We start from the raw sequence: 12,952 nt of genomic DNA on the forward strand, positions 1-12,952 counted from the left end.
TCAAATATTGTAACACGCACACATTTTCTCCCAGTGCACCATCACGGGCAATGCGGGTTGTGCTTTTCCTGCTGTTTTCCCTTTGGCTCACACTCGCTCCTCCTTGATTGTGTTCGGTTGGTGTTTTATTTTCCCCCGGTTGCAACTTTAGATTAGAGTTAATCAGCTTAGCGTGTCACTTTGACTATTAGGTGCTATGTTTTCGTTCGTCAAAGGATTTCGCATGGTGGTTCAACTGGCAGGTGGTGTTAATTATGATTTGCAAAAGCACACCTCACTAGCCCTTCAAAGCACAAGCACTTTTAAATTTTTTACCGGAATTTGCTGTTAATAATAAATAAATATAAAAGGCTTAATTACAACCTGATCACCATTTGAAAACCGCAACTTGTAAACACTAATGATTGATTTTCGACATGATGGTCGTTTTCGAACCAGTCTGTCAGATTGAACTTGATTTCTACTAGAAAGTGAACCTACGCAACGATGCTCCACTAACCATTTTCACCTGAAAAACTCGGCTTTCCACGAACAGGATTTTCGAGTTGCTCGCTGGGAAAGTAAACGCAAACAGCTGTTGCAAGTGCAAGTTGCTCATGTTGCTGCTGTTGCTGTTGCCGTTGCGGCAGCAACATTCATTGATTCCCATTTTGGCATTAGTTTCAATTTATTTCGCTTTGAGTGTGATGGATGGCACCGGCGACAGCAAGCGAACGTGGCCCAAAGTCGGGCCATCAATTGCACATTCCGCCGGTTTTTAATGCCAAAACAATTGTTGCTCAATATAAATGTGCATCATTGCAAGCAGACAATGCAGCAAGAAAAAAATCCATTCGAATCGAATCGAATCGAATTGAATCGGAGCGAAATTGAATTGCAGTCAAGACGAGAGCACCGTAGAAAAAGCCCAGAAAATGCGAGCAGCTTGAGGAAAATGCTGGAAATGGCCAAGCAATCAGATGGCCATTGTATATGTGGGGTGGAGAGGAGGGGCAGGCTGGGGATTTTCGGAAAACCAAGGAGCCTCTCTCTGTTTCCCCTTGACAAATGTGCCGTTCAAATGCTGTGGACGCCATTTAATTGCCAACATTAATTGGCACACTACGTTGTAGCTGCCCCGCCCCCCAGAAAAAGCGCTCCCACTTTTCCCAGTTTTCCCCACGGCCAACCCGAAAGCAAAGTGGTCGAACAGATTTTGATGCTTTTATAAATGGCACGTCAAATTGTTGTTCAATGATTTCCAATTGACTTATTGCCGCAAAATTCAATTGAGTCGCCAGTCTCGGTCTTTCTCCTTTTTCTGCTCTTTTTTTCTACTCCGCCTGCATTGTGAGCTCACTTCGAATATTTTAACTACACAAGTCAGCATTTTGTGCTGCCACTGATTAGAGTTATCAAGTGAAAGTCCAGAGAGATCATTTGACTGCAAGGAAGTGGAAGTGAAAGATTGTTTATTAGTTGCAGAGGTAACTACTGTTACAAGCCTGAAACCTCACTCTATGTAAATTTTCATATTGTTTGTTACAGTTTCTGACAGCTTTAAACTTGGCCTATCTTTGATTTAATCTGCTGGAAATATGCCAGAGGTTGTGGATAATAAAATTTGCGAATATTCAATTAAATCACTTAACTGTTAACAGGCAATTACCGTTAACATTTGACAGGATTAGGAGTGTCCTTTGTGTGTCTGTTTAATTTTTTTAAGCCCGTCTGAGCCGGGCATTATTAGGGTAAAAGTTGCCGACTGTTCAACAAGGTAACTGTGTGTATTTATACAAATTATAATCCGAGCGATTTACGCGCAGTCAATGTTACGGCTGATTTCCAGCATTCAACCCATCGCCCAAAAAATTTGCAACAATGCAGGCCAAACTGCTAATTAGATGCCCACACATGTGTGCACATGCAACATACACAGAGCGAAAATTATTAGGAGGAATCCTTTGATAAAAGAAAAAAAAAACAAATCATAATTAGAACGAACTTATTACTTATTTAAGAGTTATAAATAAAAAGCATTTGTTACTTTACAACAAATCACAAAGCTACGAATTTAAGACCGTAATATATTTTATTAAAAGTAGGTAAAAAAGATTTTTAAAACGAGTAGAATAGTTCTAATACAATTATTTAACCATTTCTTAATGAGGTTTCACTAAAATCGCTGGTGGTTTAATATCATTAAAAAAAAGTCTTAAAGTATGCTACGAAAAAAGAAGCTGGGTTTCAAAACATACGATTGCATACTTTTTAGCCCATTCATAATAATCTGAATGCCCCGTTGATTTCTGTGGCCCCTAACATATTTTGGTTACAAATACTAAATAAATATTTATCTTCTCAGTGTATAAGCGAATACAATGACCTGGTAGTGGAGTTACGAGTTACGGGTTAAAAATAAAATTGAATTGGTTAAATAAACAAAAGTAGCGAAAGGTGTATTTATTAAATTTACACAACATCCGCTGTTGCTGTTAACCATTTTCGTGTCCAAACAAAATGGGAGCAAACACACACAACAGAAAAAAGGGGGCCATTGGGAGAAAGTGGGCGGCGCCCAGGTTGTAGGAGCCCAAAAATATGCAAGCAATAAATTCATGGAAAAAACCATGCAAGCCGATGCAACAACAATAAGGTAAGCGGCGCCCTCATGAAATTTGTAGGCGTGGCCAAATAAAATCAAACAAAAATTGCATGCAAAAATACGAGAGTAGTAAGCCTGTAGATTTTCGTTTTTGTTTTTGAAAGGGTGGAAGGGGAAAAAGATTGGGGCCTCAGCCCCCGAAAAGTGCAAACAACTGCAAAAGCATATCAATAGCAATGATGACGATGCTACACGTGACCATTCCATATGTGGCCCACAAATTGCGAACTGGGGATACAATCACATACACACACATACAATAGTACCACGCGTTTCGCAATTATATATAAAAAACAATGTGATAATTCAGTTGGATTACTTCTGTATATGTTGAAATGTTAGCTAGAATTCCGCTTTTCTTTTGAGGTATATATATATATAGTGATCAATTTATTAATAGTTTTAAGCTCACCTATAAAGTTGAAATTCCGGACTAAACATGTTTTGCTGCATACTTTTAGACACCTTGATTATAGTTTACATATTTTTAGGTACTTATGGATACGTTTGGATAACCAAATTGATTTTGAAGATATCGTATTCGTTTATTCAATTTTGAAATGATGAGAAATTAACCGTTTAACCGCTTTATACAACCGAAACGGACTGTCCGAGTGTGCATGGACTTTTTAATACAAAATTTCCAGGTTCTTGTTACACTTGGACGAAAGTGAATTATGGGTAGTTGAACAACTTTGTACACGTATATTTCAATTAAAAATAAAGTTGAAATTGGTCTGTTGTAAGTTGGGATTGAGTTAAAAATAAGAGCATAGAAACTCATAGGGAAACCGAACCTATCAGAATTTGCGTGGCTTAAATCCTTGAAATTTTTTCCCATTTTAAGAAGTATTTTCATTCTCACCAAAAAAAACTGTTCCACTTTTTGGCCAAATCTGACAAGAGCAAATAAGCTGCCAGAAGCTTTATTTAAATGCTGGGTCGCAGAAAAGGGCTCGGGCCACTAGGGAAAAAAGCGGCGACAGATATAAAGTCAAATAAAATAACCGAAATCGTGTTTGTACGCCCCTTGTTCCCTTTTTGGCCAATGTCAAGTGTGGGAATGGTCAGCCATTGACCGAAAAATGGACGCGGAAAATAGAGGTGTGATGGCAAGTTGGGGGGCCTCTGAAATCGAGCCTCAGAACTGTGTCAAGTGAATGAAAGAAACATAAAAAATGCCACAACGCAAACGAAAACATTAAAAAAACAAGCCACAGAACCAAAAAAAAAAAAGGAAAATATGGCAAAAAACTGCAAGCGGCCGACATTAATCTTCGAAATTTGTTTTCTGCAAACAAGAAAACCACACAGAAACAAAAGGAAATAAAACACAACAATTCGGGGTGCTCTTTAAATCTCTCGAGGTTTTACAACAATAGTTTCTCCGCCTAATAGTATGCAATAAAAATGTGTTTTCTTCAATCTGCTGAACAGTTTCGCTTGCTTTTATTGGTATTTTTGGTAGAAAATGGTTATGCCGCATTTCGCTTTGCTGATTTTTCAGAATCTTTAAAAATGTATATTTAAAATTTATTTTAGGCATTCTTTGAGAGACGCTTAAACCTTGGTCAAAAATGTAAATATTTTTTTGGAAATTTGTGTTCCTGGTACGAGTACCAAGGATGAGCAACGTAATTTGCTTTAATGATAGCCAATTTACTTGATCCTTTTTCTTTCCGTGCACTGGCTGGCTTTCCTTTCGGGTAAGGCCAGAAATGTTTATGGGCCGCGGCCTTTCGGCAAGTGACGCTTGAAATGTGACCAAGGTTAATATAGCCCAAAGGCAGGGGGACATGGCTTACGGCTGCGATTGCGATTACAGTTACGGCCAGGACCTATGGCCTCTGGCAATTTAACGCTTGCGATTTTCGCTAAGGGATTTCCAGGGGACTCCCTGCTACCGGCTACCAACTATCCGACCACGCGACTACCCGACTCCCCATTGAATGCCAAATGCACACAAATTGCTTCGGAAAAAGGGAAAAAATGGTGTGGCACTAAAAAAGCGCAGCGAATCCAACGCAGCGAAGCGCTCCCCAAAGGGGCCACAATGTTATGCTCCAAGGCGCCCTTTCTTCGCCGCTCTTTGGGAAGCTTTTAAAATTCACACTCTGCGCCTTGCAGTCGCTGCTGCACTGAGAAAAAAATTTAAGCAAAACAAAATTCTATAAAAGTCTAAAAATGTATTTTTCCCGAATTCAGAAATTATTTTTTATTATGGGTATTTACTTTATTTTCTTAAACTGTTTTGTTATTTTTTAAATTTTTTCTTTATTTTTGATTTGAAAAATTTCGCCAATAAGTAATAAATAATACTTTTCTGTGCTTAGGGATAATGTTGAAAATTATTATTGAAAAAATGTCAACATACACACAACGTGATATAAGTATTTAAAGAATAAGTATTGAAAAATATATTTTAGACACACATTTTTTTGTCAGTTTTTCCACTTATGTCGCACCACTTCCGCGCCCCCGAAACTCCCTAAAATGCAATTTACTTTTGTGTGAGGGTGCGGGGAAATTTCTTTTTGCCTTTTCGGTTTTGGCTAATTAAATTTTATGCTCGGTAATTTTAGAAAAAAGCCTCATCAACATTTGCGGCCGCGCCAAAGGGGCCCAGGGTTTTTCCTTTTTCTTGGCCGGAATTTAAGTGAAAATGCAGGGAAAATAAGTAGGAGGCAGAGAAGGTGGAAGTTGCACATAAAAGAGGCGAACGCAAATTGCAGGCAATAAATAAGGCATCCACGAAAAATCGTTGCACACTTTTTGGCGTCGGCGCGTGCTAAAAAAAAGAATGAAAATAAACTAAGAAAGCATAGGGCAATAACGATGGGGTGGTGCAGATTTCCTCCGTTTTGCATAGTCTGGCGTCATAAACAACAACGAAATTTTAATTGAGCCAGGGCGCAGAGGGAGCTGGCTGCCGCCGAAGAAAAGGAACTGCTCCAAGGACCCTCCAAAAAAGAACGCCCAATAGCAAGCAGCCGAAGGACAATACATTCGCCCATAAATAACAACATCTGATCGGACGACACCAGACGACAGTGAAATCGATTGCCAAGTTGCACAGCAAATGCAACAAAAGTTGCCGGAAAAGAATCAAAAATATCAAAGGACAAGAAAATGAAACGAGAACCAGCTTGAGAAAATTCCATGGCACTGATGAGATGATCAATGTGGGGCTCATTTTGTTCATTTATTGGAAATTGTTGTGAACCAAAAGGTATAGAAGGGGAATGTTTATTTATAAAGGCAATTTGCCCTATATACTAAATGGGAAAATTCATCGAAACATTTTTTTTAGTGTAAAGAGAACTATATCTGAGATATTATATCTGTAGATAAATACCATTTTTAATTTTTTAAATATAGTATCTATCATACCATACATCAAGTGATATCATATTATATAATATCCTGTCGATATCCTATTTTTAATTTTCCAAATAGAGTTTGTATCATATCAACACAAAATTATATCATATATCATATCTTATATATCTTCTCTTATCATATCATATTTAATATTCATATATCATATTATACATCATAGCAAATAAAAATTATTTTTCAGTAAGACAGTGTAAGAGTACCTAGGTCCCCATGAAGTTCTTTCGCCTACGTTGCTGCTTGACGGGTATTAAGGTTTTTCGATTATGAAGAAAAATGCACAGCTGACGGGTCCAAACATTTATCATTTGCCACCGCCACGGAGGAAAATGGGTAAAAAAAAGAGAGTAGCGCAGCGGAAAACCGGAAAATGGAGTCCGGACTGCCAGTGCTGTTCCATCTTCATATGCCCAGATATATGTCCTACATATAACCGCCTTTACATATCCGAGCCACCGTACACATGTGTATAAGCTACTTTCCGTGTTGCACTTTTCGTGGCAAATTAAATTACGGCTAATTGAATTAAATAAAAAGTAAGCTGCAGCAGCAACTCGAATTTTCGGATCAATTTCATATTAATTATCTTCACTCTGTGCACACAAGTTGGATTCAATTAGATTTAATTGTGCATAAATTTCCAATCAAAGTGGACCGTCAGGCCCAATAGTCGAATACGGGATAGGATGGAGGTGGTTCTCTGAATTTTGGCCACTAGCCCTCTGGAAATGGCCTGCAAGTTGGCTAAAATATTCCCAGGTCTAAGCGAAAGATATAAAATCCTATGCTGTCTTGAAATAATATGTGAGAAATACTGACAATATGTGGCCAGGAAACGGATATTAAAACGCTGAGTGGCGCAAAAAATGAGGAAAACGGAAACGGCATGAGGCAAAAAGACGAAATGAAAATAAAATAAAACGTTGACGGATGAAAGCACTTATCAAGTTTTTCATTTTGGGGATGTAAGTAAGGAGCCTTATATTATTAGGTTTTTGTAGTACATTTCCTATTCAAAAACTCTTTATAATGTATATTAAAGTTTAAGTTCTATATTATAAACGTAATATTTTTGCTAATATTTTTAAAACTTTATCTTAATTCGCTTTAAACTTTCCAAACTTTTTTGACTACCTTGACTTCCTGTGGCCAGTTTTATTTCCAGCTGCAGTTTTCTTCACTTCTGATTTGATTTATGGAAGGAAGCAGTCATGAGCGTAGGTCACTCCTTTTTGTTCGCCGCTTTTCCACCTGGCGTGTGTAGATGGCGATAAGACACTTATTGGGCTTCCTCCGCCGGCCCTCCACCGACTCTCCACCCACTTCTGGCCCAATCCTCGGTTGCATCTCCATCTGGCTGTGGAAAATGCGATAAGGTCGTTTTTTACCTTCTGTGGGTAAAACTTCAAAAAGCTGAAGTGAATTGAATTTAATAGGAAATTAATGACATGGACAGGCACTCCAGCTGGAGTCTTTTTGACCATTCCGTTTCCTTAACTAAGGTATGCAAAGTGCTCCTCCAGTTGGCTTAAAGTATTGGGGAACTGTGAGTTTGTCTTTGGTTAACCAAAGCCTGGAATGCCCAGGATATTGATAGGGGTGAGTCCGAGGATGAGACACTTAAATATGCTAAATTAGAATCCAAGTACCAAAAGGAAAAAATATTTATGCTGTCATTAATAGATAAATGCTAAGTAATTTTAATAAATTGTATTTTCGATAGACTACAAAGTACATTTTCGTGTCCTGTGTGCTGGCTTAAAATTTCCATTCCGGACCTGTCCATTTAATGTTCAATTTATGTTTTGTTATTTAATTACGCTGGCAGCCTGTCCGAACTTTAGTCCATAGTACAATGGTTTTTAAGCTTTGTTATAAGAATATGAAAATACCCAGCAATTTTGATGGCGAAATTACCTGATCGCTGGCCGATCACCACTACTGTACTGAGAAATGAATGAATTTAAGCAAATTAAAAATTATATTTCTATCGATTGCTAACATCCCTAAAACAAGCCAAATCTAACGGCAATGTAAAAAAACAGGTCACCCGAAATGCCCACTTTATCAGGCTGCAATTCCCATCCATCCACTTCAGTTCAGTGAATCCCAGCTTTTTTCCGCTCTTTTCACGGAACCCGACATAATTCAATTAAATATTGAACATCATTTGAACTTTTTCCTTTTTCTCTATTTCATTTCGCTTTTTTCAGCTTCTAATTGGCTGCCAGTCAAATGCCAAAATCGGTCAGCCTGCAATTTGGATTTGCTTTTATTAACGCGTCTGCGGACCGGCAATTGAATGTGCAGCAAAAAAAAAATAAAAGCAATGAGAGAAATTGACGAGGGCCTGGCGGAAAAAAATATTGCTTAAAAAAAACCAAATTCAAACTAAACAAAAAGGGCCCACTCAAATTCAAATAAACAAATGGCCAACGGGAAAAACCAAACTTTCCTGCGCACCGAAAAAATGGCACATTTTCAGCAGACATGCACACAGACAGCAGATTATGACTGTCCTGGCACAACACGGGGAAAAACATTAGTAGTGCAAACAAAACTTTAAGAAAAGCAGATTTCATATTAGATTTTTCCGTATTTAAAATGGATTGCAGAATGGGACCCCAGAACAGCACTAATATACTCCACAACATTACTTTCTATACTCCGATCTTGTAATGGGACACCTCTATAACTTATTATTTAATTTTGTAATATTACGCATTAAAATGGTACTTTTTAGCGAGGGTCAATATTTTACCACATTTCCATATTCTATTTTTCCGTATTTCTAATGGCTTTCAGAATGGGAACCCAATTCACCACTTCTAGATTCCATACTTTGAGTAATAGGGCCCCGCATCCCGGATTTTGATCTGGGATACCTCTTTGAGTTTGTGGTGAAAATCATTTAAAAATTTCAATTACACGGAGGTCAAAATTTTAAACCATCTTCATGTCAGATTTTTTCGTATTTTTAATGTTTTTCAGAATGGCAACCCAAAAATGCACAATCCAAAAATGCAAAATTCATAACTTGAGTAATAGGACCCCTATTTTGATATGGGATCTCTAAAAATAAAAATCTCTAATGTTCTACATATATTTACAAGTGGGTCAAAATATAAGCCATTTCTCATGTCAGATTTTTTCGTATTTAAAATTATCTTCCGAATGTGAACCGAAAAATGAACTTCTATATTCCATAACATGAGTAATTTTGATGTGGGATACCTTTATGAGTTTGTGGTTCAATTCTCTAATATTATACATCTAAATATTTAAATTTCAAGAAGGTCGAAATTTTAGCCCATTTTCATGTCCGATTTTTCCGTATTTCGAATGGCTTTCAGGATGAGAACCCAAAATCTGCACTTCTAGATTCCATAACTTAAGTTGAAGGATCCCGATTTTGATGTGGGATACCTTTATGAGTTTGTGGTTCAATTCTTTAATATTCTACAATTAAATATTTTAATTTCAAGAAGGTCGAAATATTAGCTCTTTTTCATGTCTGATTTTCAGAATTCCCTATGGCTTTCAGATAGGAACCCAAAATCTGCACTTCTAGATTCCATAACTTGAGTTGTAGGATCCCGATTTTGATCTGGGATACCTTTATGAGTTTGTGGTTCATTTCTCTAATATTCTGCATTTAAATATTTATATTTCAAGAAGGTCGAAATTTTAGCCCATTTTCATGTCCGATTTTTCAGAATTTCCAATGGCTTTCAGGATGAGAACCCAAAATCTGCACTTCTAGAATTCATAACTTGAGTTAAAAGATACCGATTTTGATGTGGGATACCTCTATGAGTTTGTGGTTTAAATCTCTAATATTCTAGATTTAAATATTTAAATTCCAAGAGGGTCAACATTTTAGACCATTTTCATGTCAGATTTTTACGTATTATTCCAATGGCTTTCAGAATGGGAACCCAAAACTATAATTCTATTATCCATAACTTGAGTCAAGAGATCCCCCCTTTCATGTGGTATACGTCTTTGAATTTGTGGTTGAATTTTCTAATATTTTAAATTAACGTATTTCTTTTAAAAGAGGGTTACAAATTAAGGCCTATTAGGAATCTGAACTGCACCATTAGATTCCATATCTTGAGTTATTGGGTCTCGATTTTGATGTGAAAGGTAATAGTATGAATATAATATATATTTTTAAAGTTCCCTAATATTTTCACCGCTATTGTAAGATCTGCTGGGAATTATGCAAGGGCCGAAAAAATTGTAATGAATGAAATGACAGGCTGACACAGATGATACCCTGTAAATCACTCGGCTTCCCCCGCTTTGGGCAGAGTTTATCTCTTGATTTGACTTTGTGACAGATTTGGTCAATTTTAAGTTGCAATGTTATGGCCAAATAGAATCCGTTTTGTCTGCGCATTATGGGCCACACACAGACACAGTACCAAAGATATAAGAATCCATGTGTAAGCAGGCAAATCTGTGTTGGAGCCCCACAGTCGACTGTCAGTTTATTTAATTGAAATGTTCCTGGAAACCTATAAATTACAAATACATGCAGTTTGCATATTTGCCAGCACACACAGACAAGCTGGGCGATGTGTGTAGGGAATGGGTGGAAATATAGGGTTATCCGTAGGTTTTGCAAAGGGGTAGCTAGTGATGGAGATGCACATTAGCAGCTGAAATTGTATGCATACCAACAGACACATTGGTCAGTTTGTTTATGTGTCCAGATAAAAACAGCCCATCATAGAGTGGGAAACGCGGGAGGTCAAAGGTTAATTGGCAGGGCCTATCCTATACATATACCTCAAAGGTGGCATGCGGTTGGGAGCTGGGAAAAATAATCTATATAATTTTCGACAACAAAATGCAGTCATTAAAGGTTCTCATCTATAAAACACCTCAAAATACCTAATTTTACTATAATTTTATTGCTAAGCAATCAATAGAGAAACCAAATAAGAACCCAGATGGTTCCCAAGTAGAGTCCCCAAAGAAGAGATGTTTTTGTCCACTATCCTCACTATAACAGCTGTGTAGCGCGTTTTATCCACTTCTGTTTCAAGTTAAGTGGGGAAATAGGAGGTGGCCATTAGAGTCTTCAAAGAGTCGGCCATCTCATTGGGGTATTTCGTGTTCATCGACAGCAGGATGTCAGCATACTTGTCCAACTGCGATCTCGGCGTGAGATAACCCACGGACATTATCGGCGTGCAGAGGGCCTGCTCGCCGGTGGCCAGAACCCCTTTGGTCAAGTGGGTATGGTTGAGGGGTTGCAGACCAAAGTGGGCAAGAAACCGAATGGCCAGTCAATCGTATGTCCTCGAAGCCAACGAATCCCTTCGTGGTGTCGGAAAAGTGCTTGAGCCCCTGCCTTGAAAATCATGCTTATCATCTGGTTTTAGCATCTAGGAGCATTGGCTGGAAGCTGGACATATGTGCAAGGTTCGGTGCTGACAATAAGAACTGGGTAGACAATCGGTAGAGTCCTGGTTTTATCATCCACATTCGACGAAAATAGTACAGAGATCATACCCCTCTGGAGAATTTATCAAATCCGAGCCGATGGATATTTTTAGAGGTTGTAAACTAAGTGATAAGTGTCATGACCATAATAAATTTACTTTCATTTTTACTTACTTGGAAAAAGGGCTGCCCATGGCAATACGAGCCTGTTGTCTCCAGGGCAATGTCCAGTTGGGCTTCTCGCGCGGGATCTCGACCAGGACTCTCAAAAACCACGACCAGCATCTAATAACGAAGTTATGGTTATTAAAAAGTTGTCCCTTTCAAAGACCGCAATAGACAGTGACAAAGGTACCCAGCTTATACCGTCTGTAGCATCTGAATTCCGGTTGTTCGGATGTACATACGAGCACGGTTAGTTCCAGAGTTCCGGGCAGATCCAGCTCGAAGGACAGGATAAGCATGAAGATGTGAACGATGATGCCCCTTGCTATTCTCTCTCTTCCAGCCAGTTGTAGTAATTTTAGCAAAAGGGTCAAATATATATGATCCATATATATATCGTAATATACATATATAAACGATATATATTGTACAGCGAAGTGGTTCTGGCCACCGGCGAGCAAGCATCTGCACGGCGATGATGTGCGCGGGTTATCTCACGCCGAGCTCGCAAGTGGACAAGTTCGCCGACTTTCTGCTGGCAATGAATAAGATATACGCCGCCGAGATGGCCGTCTGGATGAAAACTCTAATGGCGACCCCTAACATTCCCACTTAACTCATAGCAGACGCGGACAAATCGCGGTACACGGCTCTTATAGTGAAGCGAGTGGGAAATCGATCGCTTTGGGGATTCTCTCAAAGGTTGTGCTCTTCAATCCACAAGGAAAAGGTGAACAAGCATCTATCAGGGAAACCTGATAATACAAATGAAAAAAAAAATTAAAAACTTTAGCAAAAGTCCAAGGTAGCGCGACTGCTTTTTAAGCGAACAAATTTGTTACTCACCGAACTAAGAGTAAATCTCACTACATTTCTTTCCCAAAAATAAATTTTGTGTTACTGTTTTCGGTTTGAAAACTTATTTAAGTTTTTAGAGAGCAGGTCTAACCTTACCAACTTTATAGGAAGGACTGACTAAATGTTTGCATTTCATCAGTATCTCAACAATTCAAGTTGACAGTTGTTTCCAGGGCACATGGAAAGCAGATAAAATGTAGCGGATCAGCACGCTTTAAGATCTTAAAATATTAGGTATTGGACTGAGAAATTTATTTAGAATTTAGAAATACATACTTTGCCTTAAAGAAACCCAATTTTATCTAAATTTACAGATTTTATTGTTAAAGGAACACTTATGATAATATTTTGAAAGTGTAAATACCACTTTACTGTCCAACTATTAACTCAATTCAATGGCTATTTGTCAGGGAGTGCATTGCTCCACTGAAA

General features: G+C 38.1%; 1 protein-coding gene across 4 annotated transcripts; it reads right to left on the reverse strand.

Moving 5' to 3' along the window:
• Positions 1-10,975: 10,975 nt before the first annotated feature.
• Positions 10,976-12,629, reverse strand: LOC108023313 (uncharacterized). 4 transcript variants are annotated; one of them, XM_050890526.1, is made up of 4 exons: positions 12,509-12,629; positions 11,864-12,417; positions 11,672-11,782; positions 10,976-11,620 (listed from the first exon to the last, which is right to left on the reverse strand). In XM_050890526.1, the coding sequence occupies exons 2-4, from the start codon at positions 12,049-12,051 to the stop codon at positions 11,530-11,532; spliced, it is 390 nt and encodes a 129-aa protein (XP_050746483.1). In that variant the 5' UTR covers positions 12,052-12,417; positions 12,509-12,629; the 3' UTR covers positions 10,976-11,529. The 4 variants fall into 4 exon arrangements, 3 of the variants coding, with proteins under 3 accessions (XP_050746483.1, XP_050746482.1, XP_050746484.1); XM_050890525.1 differs by having other exon boundaries at positions 10,978-11,392; positions 11,905-12,417; XM_050890527.1 differs by having other exon boundaries at positions 10,979-11,570.
• Between the last annotated feature and the right edge of the window lie 323 nt (positions 12,630-12,952).

The sequence above is a fragment of the Drosophila biarmipes genome, chromosome X (genome assembly GCF_025231255.1).
Source record: "Drosophila biarmipes strain raj3 chromosome X, RU_DBia_V1.1, whole genome shotgun sequence".
NCBI lineage: Eukaryota > Metazoa > Arthropoda > Insecta > Diptera > Drosophilidae > Drosophila > Drosophila biarmipes.

Coding starts and splice junctions, on each gene's coding strand:
- LOC108023313 (XM_050890525.1), bottom strand. CDS start 12,051: ATGGATCATATATATTTGACCCTTTTGCTAAAATTACTACAACTGGCT. Junction 11,783..11,904: donor CTCTGGAACTAACCGTGCTC/GTATGTACATCC, acceptor CTTCGTTATTAG/ATGCTGGTCGTGGTTTTTGA. Junction 11,393..11,671: donor ATGGGCAGCCCTTTTTCCAA/GTAAGTAAAAAT, acceptor CAGGGGCTCAAG/CACTTTTCCGACACCACGAA.